Here is a 20,151-nt window from a genome sequence, read left to right as displayed (position 1 = left end):
CTCTCCCCCCCTCTCTCCATCTCTCTCCCCCTCTCTCTCCATCTCTCCCCCCTCTCTCATCTCCCCCCATCTCTCCATCTCTCCCCCCCTCTCTCCATCTCTCCCCCCCTCTCTCATCTCCCCCCCTCTCTCCATCTCCCCCCTCTCTCTCCATCTCTCCCCCCTCTCTCTCCATCTCTCCCCCCTCTCTCTCCATCTCTCTCCCCCTCTCTCTCCATCTCTCTCTCCATCTCTCTCCCCCTCTCTCTCCATCTCTCTCCCCCTCTCTCCATCTCCCCCCTCTCTCATCTCCCCCCTCTCCATCTCCCCCCTCTCTCCATCTCCCCCCTCTCTCCATCTCCCCCCCTCTCTCATCTCCCCCCTCTCTCCATCTCCCCCCTCTCTCCATCTCCCCCCTCTCTCTCCATCTCTCTTCCCTCTCTCCATCTCTCCCCCCCTCTCTCCATCTCTCCCCCCCTCTCTCCATCTCTCCCCCCCTCTCTCCATCTCTCCCCCCCTCTCTCCATCTCTCTCCCCCTCGCTCCATCTCTCCCCCCCTCTCTCCATCTCTCTCCCCCTCTCTCCATCTCTCTCCCCCCTCTCTCATCTCCCCCCTCTCTCATCTCTCCCCCCCTCTCTCATCTCTCCCCCCCTCTCTCATCTCTCCCCCCCTCTCTCCATCTCTCCCCCCCTCTCTCATCTCTCCCCCCCTCTCTCCATCTCTCCCCCCCTCTCTCCATCTCTCATCTCTCATCTCTCTCCCCCTCTCTCTCCATCTCTCATCTCTCTCCCTCTCTCTCGCTCTCCCTCTCTCTCTCTCTCCATCTCTCCCCCCCTCTCTCGCCATCTCTCCCCCCCTCTCTCGCCATCTCTCCCCCCCTCCCCCCCGACAGACCTAATTGTGTGGTGGTTTCTCTAACCTGTGTTGTTGTTGCTCTCCTTAACATTCAGAAATCTCCCAATTAGTGTCCAATTGATGTGAGCGAGAGCATTGGCTGCTCAAGTGGCCCTATTTCCAGTTAATCATCTCCGTGTCCAACGGCCCCGTAATAAATGTATTGCTATTAGATGTCCTCTGTAATCAACTATGAAATATAATTTTCCACAGAAATAAATAGGTATAAAGTTGTAGCTGTGAGCCTTTAGAATTAAGAATTGGTCTCCTGCTATTCAATGCCTCTCTTTTAGGTCTGGAAGGGAAATGTTGGTCAGTTCTGTGCCACTCTATTTAATGTACTACTACCTTCAATGAGATGATTATGATCTCTCCCTCAAAATAATGGAACATTTACTTACGAATTCGGTGGGCGGCTGTTAAAAAACGCACACGGTTGCAGATTCAGATTGGAGTACTCATTTGATAGCCTTCCCGGAAGATAGAGGGGAAACACACAATTACACATTAATAATCCACAGCAAAGGAGGGGGGAGAAAAAAGTACAACAAACAGTAAAGGCCCTATTTAACGGCGGGGAAGGACTCCATGGAAACAGATTTCTATCTAATTGCAATGTGCCACTTTTCAGCCACGGTATCCAGGGGCAACTAGTGAGAGAGAGAGAGAGAGAGACCGAAGGAGAGAAAGAGAGAGTGTTCCAGAATGGTTGCCGCCTTCCCGGCTAACTATGTCCCGGATCTCCCTCTCCGTGCCGAGACGAAGTTAACTACAAACACTGTTTTAAACGCTGCTGCCGCTGCTTTAAAAAAATTATGTTTTATTTAACCTTTATTTAACCAGGCAAGTCAATTAAGAACAAATTCTCCTGTGGGGACGGGGGCTGGGATTAACAAATAAGATGTAGGACAAAACACATATCACGACAAGAGAGACACCACCACAGTACATAAAGAGAGACCTAAGGCAACAACACAACATGGTAGCAATACAACATGGTAGCAACACAACATGACAGCAATACAACAATGTAGCAACACAACATGGTAGCAATACAACATGGTAGCAACACAACATGACAGCAATACAACATGGTAGCAACACAACATGACAGCAATACAACATGGTAGCAACACAACATGGTCCTCTGTAGCTCAATTGTAGCTCAATTGGTAGAGCATGGCGCTTGTAACGCCAGGGTAGTGGGTTCGATCCCCGGGACCACCCATACATAAAAATGTATGCACGCATGACTGTAAGTTGCTTTGGATAAAAGCGTCTGCTAAATGGCATATTATTATTATTATTATTACAACAGCACAACATGGTAGCAGCACAAACATGGCACAGACAACAGCCACTGCCACACCGCACCCCCAGCTCCAGATACCGTAGCTGTGCAGGAAAGCCATGCCGCCTTAAAGCTCTCTGAGAGAAACCTGTCTGGGCCTGTGGCTGAGTGTTTTATCTCCAGCACCAGGTACACAGTTGGAGCGTTGTGGAGACAGAACCCCTCAGGCAGGGTGCAACTAAAGACGGATTGTTCAGAGACTACAGACAGACCTAGGTGCCTGTCTAAAGTGAACACCTATCACTGCCAGTGTAACCTATTTGAACTGTCCTGTGTGTGAAGTACATCAATCAGACCTGTGAGGTCCCTATCAGGGTACCATTAGTGTACGCTGATGGGTACACTCCGTTACATAGCTCCAGTGGTCACTTACAGCCCATTCTATTACAGTTTTATTACAAAAAGATTCCCCTTGTGCTGCTGATAATCCAGGTTTCACAAAATCACTATACCGTTAATCCTTTTCCCCCACACTGTGTATGTGTGTGTGTGTGTGTGTGTTTGTGTCTGTGTGTGTGTCCAGGCGGGTGGATCCCAGGTGATCTTCACCAATCCTCTGGAGATCGTGAAGATCCGCCTGCAGGTGGCTGGAGAGATCACCACCGGCCCCCGCGTCAGCGCCATATCTGTCATCAAGGACCTGGGCTTCTTTGGCCTCTACAAGGTAGGTCCTCCTGTACACTACTACATTAAGCACTGGATTCAAACAGGGGACTATTAGGGACTATTAGGACATAGCTGTACTCAAACTCTCATTTGACACATTTTCTACAGTCTACATGTCTATTCTGATACTTTTGGTTTCTGCCACTCTTAGCACTTCACTAGCACTACACAGCGTTATCCCCAGTCCTCTACACAGCGTTATCCCAGTCCTCTACACAGCGTTATCCCAGTCCTCTATACAGCGATATCCCAGTCCTCTACACAGCGTTATCCCAGTCCTCTATACAGCGATATCCCAGTCCTCTACACAGCGTTATCCCAGTCCTCTGCACAGCGTTATCCCAGTCCTCTACACAGCGTTATCCCAGTCCTCTACACAGCGTTATCCCAGTCCTCTACACAGCGTTATCCCAGTCCTCTACACAGCGTTATCCCAGTCCTCTACACAGCGTTATCCCAGTCCTCTGCACAGCGTTATCCCAGTCCTCTACACAGCGTTATCCCAGTCCTCTCCTCTTCTTCCTTTCCCTTCTTTCCTCCACTCTGTCCCCTCTATACCTCCAGTCCTCCCTAAAACAAAAAATTGGCTGAGTAAATTGATGATAAAAAGATTGTGGGAGCTGTCTTGTTAAACTTCAGTGTGGCTTTTGACATTATCGCTCATAGTCTGCTGCTGGAAAAACGTATGTGTTATGGTTTTACACCCCCTTCTATATTGTGGATAAAGAGTAACCTGTCCAACAGAACACAGAGGGTGTTATTTAATGGAAGCCTCTCTCCAGGTATCAGGAATTCCCCAGGGCAGCTGTCTAGGCCCCTTACTTTCTTCAAGCTTTACTAATGACATGCGACTGGCTTTGAGTAAAGCCAGTGTGTCTATGTATGCGGATGACTCAACACTATACACGTCAGCTACTACAGCGACTGAAATGACTGCAACACTTAACAAAGAGCTCCAGTTAGTTTCAGAATGGGTGGCAAAGAATATGTTAGTCCTAAATATTTCAAAAACTAAAAGCATTGTATTTGGGACAAATCATTCACTAAACCCTTAACCTCAACTAAATCTTGTAATGAATAATGTGGAAATTGAGCAAGTTGAGGTGACTAAACTGCTTGAAGTAACCCCGGATTGTAAACTGTCATGGTCAAAACATGTTGATACAACAGTAGCAAAGATGGGGAGAAGTCTGATCATAATAAAGTGTTACTCTGCCTTCTTAACAACACTATCAACAAGGCAGGTCCTACAGGCCCTAGTTTTGTTGCACATTGACTACTGTTCAATCGTGTGGTCAGGTGCCACAAAGAGCGATTTTATTTTTTTATTGTTTTATTTTTAGGGGGGGTAGATCAGCTTAATATTGCAGATAGATTGTAACTTCCATCAATGTAATTGTCTGCATCACTTCCAATCCCCCATGTTTATATACAGTCATGGCCAAAATTGTTGGCACCCCTGAAATTTTTCCAGAAAATGAAGTATTTCTCACAGAAAAGTATTGAAATTACACATGTTTTGCTATGCACATGTTTATTTCCTTTGTGTGTATTGGAATAACACAAAAAAAAACAGGAAAAAAGCAAATTTGACATAATTTCACACAAAACTAAAAAAATGGGCCGGACAAAGTTATTGGCACCCTTTCAAAATTGTGGATAAATAAGTTTGTTCCAAGCATGTGATGCTCCTTTAAACTCACCTGGGGCAAGTAACAGGTGTGGGCAATCTAAAAATCACACCTGAAAGCAGATAAAAAGGAGAGAAGTTGACTCAGTCTTTGCATTGTGTTTCTGTGTGTGCCACACTAAGCATGGAGAACAGAAAGAGGAAAAGAGAACTGTCTGAGGACTTGAGAACCAAAATTGTGGAAAAATATCAACAATCTCAAGGTTACAAGTCCATCTCCAGAGATCTAGATGTTCCTTTGTCCACAGTGCGCAACATGATCAAGAAGTTTGCAACCCATGGCACTGTAGCTAATCTCCCTGGACGTGGACGGAAGAGAAAAATTGATGAAAGGTTGCAACGCAGGATAGTCCGGATGGTGGATAAGCAGCCCCAAACAAGTTCCAAAGAAATTCAAGCTGTCCTGCAGGCTCAGGGTGCATCAGTGTCAGCGCGAACTATACGTCGAAATTTGAATGAAATGAAACGCTATGGCAGGAGACCCAGGAGGACCCCACTGCTGACACAGAGACATAAAAAAGCAAGACTACAGTTTGCCAAAATGTACATGAGTAAGCCAAATTCCTTCTGGGAGAACGTCTTATGGACAGATGAGACCAAGATAGAGCTTTTTGGTAAAGCACATCGTTCTACTGTTTACCGAAAATGTAATGAAGCCTTCAAAGAAAAGAACACAGTACCTACAGTCAAATATGGTGGAGGTTCAAAGATGTTTTGGGGTTGTTTTGCTGCCTCTGGCACTGGGTGCCTTGACTGTGTGCAAGGCATCATGAAATCTGAGGATTACCAAAGGATTTTGGGTCGCAATGTAGGGCCCAGTGTCAGAAAGCTGGGTTTGCGTCCGAGATCATGGGTCTTCCAGCAGGACAATGACCCCAAACATACTTCAAAAAGCACCCAGAAATGGATGGCAACAAAGCGCTGGAGAGTTCTGAAGTGGCCAGCAATGAGTCCAGATCTTAATCCCATTGAACACCTGTGGAGAGATCTTAAAATTGCTGTTGGGAAAAGGCACCCATCCAATATGAGAGACCTGGAGCAGTTTGCAAAAGAAGAGTGGTCCAAAATTCCGGGTGAGAGGTGTAAGAAGCTTATTGATGGTTATAGGAAGCGACTGATTTCAGTTATTTTTTCCAAAGGGTGTGCAACTAAATATTAAGTTAAGGGTGCCAATCATTTTGTCCGGCCCATTTTTTGAGTTTTGTGTGAAATTATGTCAAATTTGCTTTTTTCCTGTTTTTTTTGTGTTATTCCAATACACACAAAGGAAATAAACATGTGCATAGCAAAACATGTGTAATTTCAATACTTTTCTGTGAGAAATACTTCATTTTCTGGAAAAATTTCAGGGGTGCCAACAATTTTGGCCATGACTGTATATATATATATATATACATATATACATACACATATACACATATACATACACATATACACATATACATACATACATACATACATACATACATACATACATACATACATACATACATACATACATACATACATACATACATACATACATACATACATACATATACATACATACATACATATACATACATACATACACTTACATACATACATACATACAGTGGGGGAAAAAAGTATTTAGTCAGCCACCAATTGTGCAAGTTCTCCCACTTAAAAAGATGAGAGAGGCCTGTAATTTTCATCATAGGTACATGTCAACTATGACAGACAAAATGAGAGAAAAAAAATCCAGAAAATCACATTGTAGGATTTTTAATGAATTTATTTGCAAATTATGGTGGAAAATAAGTATTTGGTCAATAACAAAAGTTTCTCAATACTTTGTTATATACCCTTTGTTGGCAATGACACAGGTCAAACGTTTTCTGTAAGTCTTCACAAGGTTTTCACACACTGTTGCTGATATTTTGGCCCATTCCTCCATGCAGATCTCCTCTAGAGCAGTGATGTTTTGGGGCTGTCGCTGGGCAACACGGACTTTCAACTCCCTCCAAAGATTTTCTATGGGGTTGAGATCTGGAGACTGGCTAGGCCACTCCAGGACCTTGAAATGCTTCTTACGAAGCCACTCCTTCGTTGCCCGGGTGGTGTGTTTGGGATCATTGTCATGCTGAAAGACCCAGCCACGTTTCATCTTCAATGCCCTTGCTGATAGAAGGAGGTTTTCACTCAAAATCTCACGATACATGGCCCCATTCATTCTTTCCTTTACACGGATCAGTCGTCCTGGTCCCTTTGCAGAAAAACAGCCCCAAAGCATGATGTTTCCACCCCCATGCTTCACAGTAGGTATGGTGTTCTTTGGATGCAACTCAGCATTCTTTGTCCTCCAAACACGACAAGTTGAGTTTTTACCAAAAAGTTATATTTTGGTTTCATCTGACCATATGACATTCTCCCAATCCTCTTCTGGATCATCCAAATGCACTCTAGCAAACTTCAGACGGGCCTGGACATGTACTGGCTTAAGCAGGGGGACACGTCTGGCACTGCAGGATTTGAGTCCCTGGCGGTGTAGTGTGTTACTGATGGTAGGCTTTGTTACTTTGGTCCCAGCTCTCTGCAAGTCATTCACTAGGTCCCCCCGTGTGGTTCTGGTATTTTTGCTCACCGTTCTTGTGATCATTTTGACCCCACGGGGTGAGATCTTGCGTGGAGCCCCAGATCGAGGGAGATTATCAGTGGTCTTGTATGTCTTCCATTTCCTAATAATTGCTCCCACAGTTGATTTCTTCAAACCAAGCTGCTTACCTATTGCAGATTCAGTCTTCCCAGCCTGGTGCAGGTCTACAATTTAGTTTCTGGTGTCTTTTGACAGCTCTTTGGTCTTGGCCATAGTGGAGTTTGGAGTGTGACTGTTTGAGGTTGTGGACAGGTGTCTTTTATACTGATAACAAGTTCAAACAGGTGCCATTAATACAGGTAACGAGTGGAGGACAGAGGAGCCTCTTAAAGAAGAAGTTACAGGTCTGTGAGAGCCAGAAATCTTGCTTGTTTGTAGGTGACCAAATACTTATTTTCCACCATAATTTGCAAATAAATTCATAAAAAATCCTACAATGTGATTTTCTGGATTTTTTTTCCTCAGTTTGTCTGTCATAGTTGATGTGTACCTATGATGAAAATTACAGGCCTCTCTCATCTTTTTAAGTGGGAGAACTTGCACAATTGGTGGCTGACTAAATACTTTTTTCCCCCACTGTACATACATACATACACATACATATCCTTTAAAAAATATATATACAGTGGGGAGAACAAGTATTTGATACACTGCCGATTTTGCAGGTTTTCCTACTTACAAAGCATATAGAGGTCTGTCATTTTTATCATAGGTACACTTCAACTGTGAGAGACGGAATCTAAAAAATCAAAAATCCAGAAAATCACATTGTAAGATTTGTAAGTAATTAATTTGCATTTTATTGCATGACATAAGTATTTGATACATCAGAAAAGCAGAACTTAATATTTGGTACAGAAACCTTTGTTTGCAATTACAGAGATCATACGTTTCCTGTAGGTCTTGACCAGGTTTTCACACACTGCAGCAGGGATTTGGCCCACTCCTCCATACAGACCTTCTCCAGATCCTTCAGGTTTCGGGGCTGTCGCTGGGCAATACGACTTTCAGCTCCCTCCAAAGATTTTCTATTGGGTTCAGGTCTGGAGACTGGCTAGGTCACTCCAGGACCTTGAGATGCTTCTTACGGAGCCACTCCTTAGTTGCCCTGGCTGTGTGTTTCGGGTCGTTGTCATGCTGGAAGACCCAGCCACGACCCATCTTCAATGCTCTTACTGAGGGAAGGAGGTTGTTGGCCAAGATCTCGCGATACATGGTCCCATCCATCCTCCCCTCAATAAGGTGCAGTCGTCCTGTCCCCTTTGCAGAAAAGCACCCCCAAAGAATGATGTTTCCACCTCCATGCTTCACGGTTGGGATGGTGTTCTTGGGGTTGTACTCATCCTTCTTCTTCCTCCAAACACGGCAAGTGGAGTTTAGACCAAAAAGCTCTATTTTTGTCTCATCAGACCACATGACCTTCTCCCATTCCTCCTCTGGATCATCCAGATGGTCATTGGCAAACTTCAGACGGGCCTGGACATGCGCTGGCTTGAGCAGGGGGACCTTGCATGCGCTGCAGGATTTTAATCCATGACGGCGTAGTGTGTTACTAATGGTTTTCTTTGAGACTGTGGTCCCAGCTCTCTTCAGGTCATTGACCAGGTCCTGCCGTGTAGTTCTGGGCTGATCCCTCACCTTCCTCATGATCATTGATGCCCCACGAGGTGAGATCTTGCATGGAGCCCCAGACCGAGGGTGATTGACCGTCATCTTGAACTTCTTCCATTTTCTAATAATTGCGCCAACAGTTGTTGCCTTCTCACCAAGCTGCTTGCCTATTGTCCTGTAGCCCATCCCAGCCTTGTGTAGGTCTACAATTTTATCCCTGATGTCCTTATACAGCTCTCTGGTCTTGGCCATTGTGGAGAGGTTGGAGTCTGTTTGATTGAGTGTGTGGACAGGTGTCTTTTATACAGGTAACAAGTTCAAACAGGTGCAGTTAATACAGGTAATGAGTGGAGAACAGGAGGGCTTCTTAAAGAAAAACGAACAGGTCTGTGAGAGACGGAATTCTTACTGGTTGGTAGGTGATCAAATACTTATGTCATGCAATAAAATGCAAATTAATTACTTAAAAATCATACAATGTGATTTTCTGGATTTCTGATTTTTTAGATTCCGTCTCTCACAGTTGAAGTGTACCTATGATAAAAATTACAGACCTCTACATGCTTTGTAAGTAGGAAAACCTGCAAAATCGGCAGTGTATCAAATACTTGTTCTCCCCACTGTATATTCCTCTTTATTACTTTCCAACCCCGCCACCCTTTCCCTAATTGGAGTAAACTAGTGAACAACAACACTTAGGCCTCTACTTCCAGCTTATACTTACTATATACATTTTATGGACACAGTCAATTTTACAATAATTACATTTTGTTTGTTTTTTCTCCTGAACTTCTTCTACTCTCAACCTCTCCGATCATTTTCATGATGTCCATCCGGTTTGCTTCTATATGCCATATTACATTGACATTTTAGTCATTTAGCAGGCGCTCTATCTTTCTAACTGTGCTCTTTCACAAAAGCTCCCAATCTACAACCTATATACTTATTATGGACACAGAATGCTTACATTATTAGTTATCTTGTTACAAAGAGGGACATAGGAAAATTGCAATTGGCTCAGAACAGGGTAGCACAACTGGCCCTTAGATGTACACAGAGAGCTAACATTAATAATATGCATGTCAATCTCTCCTGGCACAAAGTGTAGGAGAGATTGACTTCATCACTACTTGCATTTGTGAGAGGTATTGACATGTTGAATGCACCGAGCTATCTGTTTGAACTAATCTCACACAGCTCGGACGCCCATGCATACCCCACAAGACATGCCACCAGAGATCTCTTCACAGTCCCCAAGACCAGAACAAACTATGGGAGGTGCACAATACTACATTGAGCCATGACTACATGGAACTCTATTCGATATCAAGTAACTCATGCAAGCAGAATAAATCGATAAAAAAAAGAAAGATTAAAATACACCTTATGAACCACATAGGCACAGACACATGCATACACACACACGATAACATACGCACTCTACACACACGTACATTGTAATATTGTTGTATGGTGGTATTATACATTTTGTATTGTAGATATGTAGTGGTGTAATAATGTTATATGTACTGTTTTATCTTTTGTTTTATGTGTATGTAAGTGCCTTAATGTGTTTGGACCCCAGGAAGAGTAGCTGCTGCCTTGGTAGGAACTAATGGGGATCCTTAATAAACCCCAGGAAGAGTAGCTGCTGCATTGGCAGGAACTAATGGGGATCCTTAATAAACCCCAGGAAGAGTAGCTGCTGCTTTGGTAGGAACTAATGGGGATCCTTAATAAACCCCAGGAAGAGTAGCTGCTGCCTTGGTAGGAACTAATGGGGCTCCTTAATAAATACAAAAGCCCCCTCCCCCAGTGGGCTTCTCATCAGGCCTAAGAACACACAGGCTTGGGGGGTTCATCATCCCCCCATGGTCACCAGCATCCCCCAGCCACAACAGTGGCCATAGATTGGGATGCTAATGATCCATGTTGTTGTTGTTGTTGTTGTTGTTGTTGTTGTTGTTGTTGTTGTTGTTGTTGTTGTTGTTGTTGTTGTTGTTGTTGTTGTTGTTGTTGTGAGACAGGTACATTTTATCCCCCAGTTCCCTGTCAGGCCATTGAGTTCACAGAGTGAATCGTCCAGCTGGCTAGCTGGCTAGCTACATTAGCAGCTGAAATTGCTAGTGAGGGCCTATGAGGGACTGTGGCCCACAGGGGCCCTAGGGCGAGGTAGCAGGCTGAAACATAAGTGTTTCAAGTATAACCAATGTGAGCTAACTGTGTAACAATGGCCATGGTAATAATAGACTGAATACCATTGACTCAGGTAGGTAGAGGAGTCTTCGTTTTCTATTCAAGGCAATGTTGATTTGAGCTCTGGGCCTATATCCACAAAGCATCTCACAAAAGGCCCTAGGAATCCTGTTAAAACCTTTTTTAAGACAAACTAAAACTCCCAGCTCAGAGTAGGTTTTAGGATGACGTTAAGACGCTGCTCAGACAAACTCTGAATCAGGAGTAAAATCAACTCATAAAAGTGTATCCCTGCTGGAGGTACCGCAAAGTAAAGATAGTGATGACGCTCATTGACATTGTTGCAAATTATGGTGAATAACGAATCGCGATGAGGCATTGTCAGCTGTGAATTCTATAGCATGCTTCAGACAACCATGGTGAATGTGACTGGATACATCAAATGTCACAATGGTAAAACGTTTTATATCATTTTTGCCTGACACAATCACTTCAAAGAAAATCAAATCAAATCAAATGTTATTGGTCACATACACATATTTAGCAGATGTTATTGCGGGTGTAGCGAAATGCTTGTGTTCCTAGCTCCAACAGTATCTAACAAATCACAACAATACACAAATCTAAAAGTAAAAGAATGGAATTAAGAAATATATAAATATTAGGATGAGCAATGTCGGAGTGGCATTGACTAAAATACAGTAGAATAGAATACAGTATATACATATGAAATGAGTAAAGCAGTATGTAAACATTATTAAAGTGACTATTGTTCCATTATTAAAGTGGCCAGTGATTCCATGTCTATGTACATAGGGCAGCAGCCTCTAAGGTGCATGGTTACGTAACCGGGTGGTAGCCGGCTAGTGATGGCTATTTAACAGTCTGATGGCCTTGAGATAGAAGCTGTTTTTCAGTCTCTCGGTCCCAGCTTTGATGCACCTGTACTGAGCTCGCCTTCTGGATGATAGCAGGGTGAACAGGCCGTGGCTCGGGTGGTTGATGTCCATGATGATCTTTTTGGCCTTCCTGTGACATCGGGTGCGGTAGGTGACCTGGAGGGCAGGCATTGTGCCCCCGGTGATGGGTTGGGCAGACCGCACCACCCTCTGGAGAGCCCTGCGGTTGTGGGCGGTGCAGTTGCCGTAACAGGCGGTGATACAGTCCGACAGGATGCTCTCAGTTGTGCATCTGTAAAAGTTTCTGAGGGTCTTAGGGGCCAAGCTGAATTTCTTCAGCCTCCTGAGGTTGAAGAGGCGCTGTTGCGCCTTCTTCACCACATTGTCTGTGTGGGTGGACCATTTCAGATCGTCAGTGATGTGTATGCCGAGGAACTTGAAGCTTTCCACCTTCTCCACGGCGGTCGCGTCGATGTGGATAGGGGCGTGCTCCCTCTGATGTTTAAAGAAGCCCACGATCAGCTCCTTCATTTTGTTGACGTTGAGGGAGAGGTTATTTTCCTACTCTTAATTATTGCCTAATATGGTTGTTAAAAGTGGAAGTTGACAATATTACCATTATATCAACACTCTCATCACTCCCTTTAGCAACTCTAAGTCGCTTTTGCACAGTAGGCATCAAGTCACTTGCCGATAATGTTGCATACAACGTTGGAAAGGTCTATTATTATCGTTGAACATAATCAAAGTTCACGTAAGCCCTAAATGCCTTCAGTTGCCCAATTTATAGACATGCCCAATTTAGGAATATTTTTTTAACAATGTGATATTGCGCTCCAAAGTGATAACTTCAAATAACATGATGTAGGTAATTAAATAATCAAAAGAAAAACATGTTTAATTATTAGCCTAGTGATTATACGTATTTAGGCATATCATGTGAAATAGGCCTCGTGAAATAATTGTCAAAAGCGAAGAGATACTGTTCCATGTAGGTCTAGATTATTTATTCATTGATCATATAGAAATATCAAAACATTATTTCAACTCTAAAGTAATTGCATGTGGTGTAGGAACCACTGACAGGTTGCCTTTTTCTATTAACAAGACACCTGCTGGTTAGGACAGCTCACGAGGTCTCCTAAATATGTCGACTATGCGGGACTCTTATGACTAAAGAGGCTTCATGCTTTTATTTCTACCTATAAGAGGAGGAGTAAAATGTCTCTCAGCACTTATGACCCATTTTCGACTCTGAGACTCTTTGTGGATAGCAGGTGTTACCTTTATTTTAGAACTACTGTGGGTCATTCTCGTTATGAAGAGGTTGGTTTTTAAAAGGGCACCGATGATCAGTGTCTTTGATTCATGAAGCCTTTTAAAGAGTTCTGATTTAGGCTTTTATCACTCATTAAAACTGTGGGTTTTAACACTTATTTGGGTTTCATTTAAATTAAAGCTTTAAAAACGTTTTTTTAAAAGCTCCAGGTCCCTTTATCCATAGCTTTTAGATTCTACCCCTTTCTCTTTTTGTGGCAAAGTTTCAGTTCTATTTCTTCTAAGGTTCTTCCCATGACAGTCGTCTGTGTTTGTCAATCAGTGTGTGTGTGTGTGTGTGCGTGTGTGTGCCTGTGTGTGAGAATGCTGAACCTGCTGCCTCCACTTGTCTGTGTCTGTCTGTCTGTCCGTGTGTGTGCGTGTGTGTGTGTGTGTGCGTGTGTGTGCGTGTGTGTGTGTGTGCGTGTGTGCGCACAAACGTGAATATGAGTGCGTCTACAGTATGTGTGCTCCATTATGTCTATAAGAATGCTGAATCCGGTATGACAGTGGTGGTGCCTCCTCTAGTCCTCCCCTGTGTCTGTGTCTCCTGTCCTGTCCTGCTGCTGAGACAATGTGCATTGACAGAGACGAAGAGGGCCGGGAGGGAGGACTAGCGAGCTCCAGACGGGCTGGCTCCTCAGGGCTGTGCCCAGGCACAGAGCACCCTTTGTCAGGCTAATTACCCTCCCCCTCAGCCTCTCTCTGCCTCTTCCTGCTACCTACCTCCGCTCTGCTGCTGGAGGGGCTGACTGACTGACTGGCTGACTGACTGATTTACTGACTGACTGGCTGGCTGGCTGGCTGACTGACTGGCTGACTGGCTGACTGACTTGCTGGCTGGCTGACTGGCTGACTGACTGGCTGACTGACTGGTTGACTGACTGACTAACTGACTGACTAACTGGCTAACTGGCTGACTGACTAACCGACTGGCTGACTGACTGACTGGCTGACTGACTGACTAACTGGATGACTTGCTGACTGACACACTAGTGCCACCACTGCTCACAGTGAGAACTCCAACTAGGATGCTATCACATGTATGGTGTTGCTGTAGGTGCAGCGCAGTAATTATCAAGACAAACCTATTCACTCATATAAACACATACTTGTATGTACTCCGGTGCTCATACACACAGGCATTCAGATAGACACACATACTAATAATCAATCATACTATATGCACCATGTACAATCCCTCATTCATAGTCATAGACAGAAGGAGACACATACTGTATATTATGTAGGTCTACACTGTCATGCATTCACACAGGTCCGTCACCTCAACCTGCCTGCCACTCTTGGCCTGACCATAATTCAGAAAAAGAAGAAAAAATACAAGGCATAATAGATTATGGATACAGTAGAATCACATGAATCACAGTAGAATCACAGTAGAATCACATTAATCACAGTAGATTCACATGAATCACAGTAGAATCACAGTAGATTCACATGAATCACAGTAGAATCACAGTAGATTCACATGAATCACAGTAGAATCACAGTAGATTCACATGAATCACAGTAGAATCACAGTAGATTCACATGAATCACAGTAGATTCACATGAATCACAGTAGAATCACATGAATCACATATTTAATCCCAGCCTCTCCAGCCCCAGCCCCAGCCTCATCAGGCACAAGGATGAGCTGAGTCCGTACTAGGCCTGTCTGTGAATGTGAACCAGGGTCCTGGCGATAGTATCTGCAGCTTTTCAGCAGGCAGTCTGGCATGGCGGCCCTGGCGGGGAGCGGAGGACAGGCAGGGGAGAAAGAAGCAAAGCCTTTGAGGACAGAAGAGATACCCATACAGTGAGGTATCTGTGCAAGTTTTGTATGAGTGGTAGGACTAACCCCAGCAGTTAAATGAAGCCCGTCTAAAGGAGCACTTCTCCTGGCTGCGTCCCAACTGGCACCCTATTCCTATATAGTGTGCACTACTTTTGACCAGGGCCCAAAGGTAATCCATATAGGGCTCTGGTAGTGTACCATGTAGGGAATAGGGTGCCATTTGGGATGCAACCCTGGCGTTAAACTACTCTGTTGAAGGGAGAGCCTTCCCTTTCTCTTCCCCTACCTCAACAACCTCAACATCACCTGGATGGCAGCCAAGGGGGGGGGGGGATAAGATGAAACGTAATCTGGTTGAAGATATGGCTTTGTTTACGGTGACGGACAGAGGCAATCTTCCTCCTCTTTCCCTGATCTCTCGTCTTTTACTCTCTCTCTTCTTCTCTCTTTTTTTTCTCTCTCTCTCTCTCTCTCTCTCTCTCTCTCTCTCTCTCTCTCTCTCTCTCTGTCACTATCTCTCTCTGTCACTATCTCTCTCTCTCTATCTCCCTGTCTCTCTCTGTCACTATCTCTCTCTCTCTATCTCCCTGTCTCTCTCTGTCACTATCTCTCTCTCTCTCTCTCTCTCTCTCTCTCTCTCTCTCTCTCTCTCTCTCTCTCTCTCTCTCTCTCTCTCACACACACACTCTCATCTCTCCAAAGCAGGAGAAGAGAAGTGAGGAGAGGTGATGAGTTGGTCAGCAGGAAACACTCAGAGCCGTAGTGATGTGTAAGGTGCCAGCTTTTCAAATACAGAGGGGCAGGAACAGAAACCAGTCTTAGACATTTTGTGGTTAGATCTCTCAGAAATAAAACCACAAGCTATGCTATGACAAATGATGTTCCGATGGAACTGGAAAAAGCAAAACTGTTGAAGGTAACATCTTTCCATCCCAGAAAACATATGCATGTACAGTATATTTTCCACATCTGGTACAGAAAAAGGAAAGGGTTACAGGACTGTATGTGAGCCCTCCTCAAAGAAAGTTTCTGTCTCTTACGAAACTTATTTCTCTCCCTCCCTTCTTGTCTCTCTTCCTCTTTTTTCACCCCCTCCTTGTTTCTCTGTCCTCCCCCTCTCTCAATCCCCCCCTCTCTTTCCACACCCCTCTCTCAATCCCCCCCTCTCTTTCCACACCCCTCTCTCAATCCCCCCCTCTCTTTCCACACCCCTCTCTCAATCCCCCCCTCTCTTTCCACACCCTCTCTCAATCCCCCCTCTCTTTCCACACCCCTCTCTCAATCCCCCCCTCTCTTTCCACACCCCTCTCTCAATCCCCCCCTCTCTTTCCACACCCCTCTCTCAATCCCCCCCTCTCTTTCCACACCCCTCTCTCAATCCCCCCCTCTCTTTCCACACCCTCTCTCAATCCCCCCCTCTAATTCCACACCCCTCTCTCAATCCCCCCCCTCTCTTTCCACACCCCTCTCTCAATCCCCCCTCTCTTTCCTCACCCCTCTCTCAATCCCCCCCTCTCTTTCCACACCCCTCTCTCAATCCCCCCCTCTCTTTCCACACCCCTCTCTCAATCCCCCCCTCTCTTTCCTCACCCTCTCTCAATCCCCCCCTCTCTTTCCTCACCCCTCTCTCAATCCCCCCCTCTCTCTTTCCTTACCCCTCTCTTTCCTCACCCCTCTGTCTCTTCTGTCTCTCTTCACCATCCACAGGGAGCCAAAGCCTGTTTCCTGCGAGACATCCCCTTCTCAGCCATCTACTTCCCTTGCTATGCGCACGTCAAGGCCTACATGAGTGATGAGGATGGGAGGATTGGACCAGGCAAGCTGCTGTTCTCAGGGGCCATAGCGGGTAAGATACCATGTGGTTCAGACCCAGGGTCTTTTGAGAATTGTCTGTCGCTCTCCCTGGTTCCTTCTTTCTGTTGGTCTCTCCCTCTCTCTCTCTGTCTCTGTCTCGATCTCTCTTTCGCTCGGCCTATATGATAAAGTATATATATATATATATATATATATATATATATATCCCAAAACTTCAGGACAAACAAATAATACAAAAAATAGATTTTTCAACCATATTGGTCAATGACGATACTGTTAAAACGTTGTCACTATCACATGTTTAATAAGGAACCATTCTTGGGGAAGCAGAAAACCATGCGTGAGTGTCCCAGGTGGTCGGTGAGCCACCACATGGGCCCCTGCTCCATCCCTCTATCCTCCATTCCTCCATCCTTCCTCCATCCTCCATCCCTCCAGCCTCCATCCCTCTATGTTTCCTTTCCCTCATCCATCCTTCTAACCCTCCATCCTCCATCCCTCCAGCCTCCATCCCTCTATGTTTCCTTTCCCTCATCCATCCTTCTAACCCTCCATCCCCCATCCATCCAGCCTCCATCCCCCTATCCCTCCCAACCTCCTGGCTCCAGGCCTAGGGCCCCAGTAGACGCCGGCGACCGCAGGCTCCATCGTGGTCGTCCCTAATTAGAGTGCTCAGTGATTGGCTGGGGGCTGGGGTTTGGAGCTGAGCGCTGAGGGAGAAGACAGAGACAGAGCCCAGAGAGAGAGACCGCCTGCCTGCCTGCCAGCCAACAGGGTCAGGATGGGATGGGAGACTTTCCACTGCTAACATATAGGTACTGGCAGCCTGAGCTGTGTTCCAAATGGCACCTTATTCCCTACATAGTGTGTTACTTTTGACCAGGGCCCATTGGGTCCATAGTCTCTCTCTCTGGGCCCATAAGGCTCTGGTCAAAAGTATGGAATAGGGTGTTAGTTGAGACACTGCCTGTGTGTTAGGAGTGTTAAGAGTGAGGCGCTGAGGGAGGATGGGGAGCGATGTCGGCCATAAACAGATCTCACAATACTGGAAACCCGGAGGAAAGACTTCCAACAGTTTTGATCCACAGTCTTCCAGGTCTATTTCTCCTCTTCGTACACTAAAATATGATCTGGAGCGAGTGTGTAGGTTTAATATTTTTTATTTGAGTGGGTTTGTCTTAAAGCAAACAGCTTATAAAAAGGCGAGCGCGGAAGCCAAGCCAGGGTGGTTTGGAACGTCACAAGAATAGGATTAATATTTATTTTGAATCCTGAGGGATATGTCGGTCAGTACTGAAGTTCTGCTCTTCAGCGCTGAGTGAGCGGCTAGCACGACGCTTCATGGAAAAGTCATATAAATCTAAAAAGACATTCCTACTCCCAACTTATTTTGGTTATTTCCCCGACCGGGTCCGGAAGCTATGGTTTACAAACCTGAAATGCAGTTTATGATTTTGCATTTGCTCATAGCATTTATCACTCCTTTCTACATTTATCAGCGGTGAAGCCTTTGGCAATTAAAGCTTTACAGTCGGCGCAGGAAATTTAGTTACACGCTCAGTTTGGGCGGCATTATTTGCCACGCAGACCCCCTGATCGCAGATCACACTGAAGCACTGGTCATCTAATTCCTCTTCCTGCTCTCTCTCTCTCTCTCTCTCTCTCTCTCTCTCTCTCTCTCTCTCTCTCTCTCTCTCTCTATCTGTCTGTCCCTCTTTCTCTCTCTCTCTCTCTCTCTCTCTCTCTCTCTCTCTCTCTCTCTCTCTCTCTCTCTCTCTCTCTCTCTCTCTCTCTCTCTCTCTCTACCCCTCTCTCTTCTCTCTCTCTCTCTCTACCTCTCTCTCTCTGTCTGTCTTTCTCTTTCTCCCTCTTTCTCTCTCTCTCTCTCGCCCTCTTTCTCTCTCTTTCTCCCCCTTTCTCTCTCTCAATGGCTGGAGAGGAATATGGTTTCTACTGAGGTAGCTTTGAGAGGAAGATTTAAGACTGCTCTCCATTCCTCTCCTCTCCTCTTCTCTTCTGTGAAGTACATCAGTGCAGGTGGTCTCTCCAGCTCTCACAGTGGCAGTGAGTGAGTTGATCAGTGGTTGAATTTAATGGCTCGTGTAGCTAGAAGTCTGTGTGACTGGCTGGTGAAGAGGCCGGTGATGGTAATGACTGTGCATGGCGATCGAAAGCAGCCATTGATGATTGAGGCCATTCATAGCTGAAGTGGCTGGAGAGGGCTGCCCGTATGGGGCCCCCAGTCACCAGTCACCAGTCACTGGCACGTGGGCCGCCTTGTGGGTCCTTCTCATTACCAGGTATTGTCTATCCCTCCAATTTGAGGGGGGAAACCATGAAGCTCCAATGCAGTTTATTTATTTATTTTTCTGATCGTAAACAACCTTCTGTACGTATCACTGGTTCTCATTCAGATTACTCAAATTCAACTACGATTTAATTATGTTTTGAAAGAGGCACAAAAGTATACCAATTATTACCTTTGTATAACCCAACAGCAGTAACGTATTCATTCAGATTCAGCAGTGATAGTGATGCAGAATAGCATAACCACTACATTCACATCCAGTACTAATATCAATCAGTCAAACTTTATTAATAGAGCACATTTCTCACAGGGGATGCATTTCAAAGTGCTTAACAAATATAATAGTAAAAGGTGAATGAATAAGTACTGAATCAGATGACTGCCTGTGTGTTGATTGCTGAGTGAGGCGCTCTCTCCTTAGGCATGCCCGCGGCCTCCCTGGTGACCCCGGCCGATGTTATCAAGACCAGGCTACAAGTGGCGGCCCGTGCCGGCCAGACCACGTACAACGGTCTCGCTGACTGCTTCTGGAAGATTCTGAAGGAGGAGGGACCACGAGCATTCTGGAAAGGAGCGGGAGGTATCACCACATTTTATTAATATCTGATAATGATGATGACGTTGATGACAATGATGATGATGATGATGATGATTTTAATGACTAGGATGATGATGATGATGATAATGCTGTTAATGATGATGATGATGATGATGATAATGATGATGATAATGATGATGATAATGATGATAATGATGATGATGATAATGATGACGACGATGATGATAATGATGACGATGATGATGATGATGATGATGATATAAATGACAGATTTAGTTTATTTATCTGTTATTACATATCTGTTAACACCTTTTTCAGCTGTATTGTTGTTATTATTATCTAGAAAGGTCCACTGATGTGGCGTGATTATGTAGATTGCTTTAGGTCTTATTTGACTCTGTCGTTGTTTTTAATAACCATATTCCACTATTATGTTAAAGTGTACCATGG

The 20,151-nt window shown here is 44.9% G+C and overlaps 1 protein-coding gene across 1 annotated transcript in view; it reads left to right on the top strand.

Moving 5' to 3' along the window:
* slc25a13 (solute carrier family 25 member 13) overlaps positions 1–20,151 on the top strand; it is a gene marked incomplete at both ends in the record, with an annotated part of 93,631 nt that overhangs the window by 67,352 nt on the left and 6,128 nt on the right. Inside the window, 3 exons of the mRNA XM_084158346.1 lie at positions 2,749–2,889; positions 16,727–16,865; positions 19,564–19,722. Coding sequence (XP_084014472.1) covers positions 2,749–2,889; positions 16,727–16,865; positions 19,564–19,722 — 439 coding nt within the window. The remainder of the gene's footprint in view (positions 1–2,748; positions 2,890–16,726; positions 16,866–19,563; positions 19,723–20,151) is intronic.

The sequence above is a fragment of the Coregonus lavaretus genome (genome assembly GCF_964263955.1).
Source record: "Coregonus lavaretus genome assembly, chromosome: 3".
NCBI classification, from domain to species: Eukaryota; Metazoa; Chordata; class Actinopteri; order Salmoniformes; family Salmonidae; genus Coregonus; species Coregonus lavaretus.
This window is presented reverse-complemented; position numbering and strand designations above follow the sequence as displayed.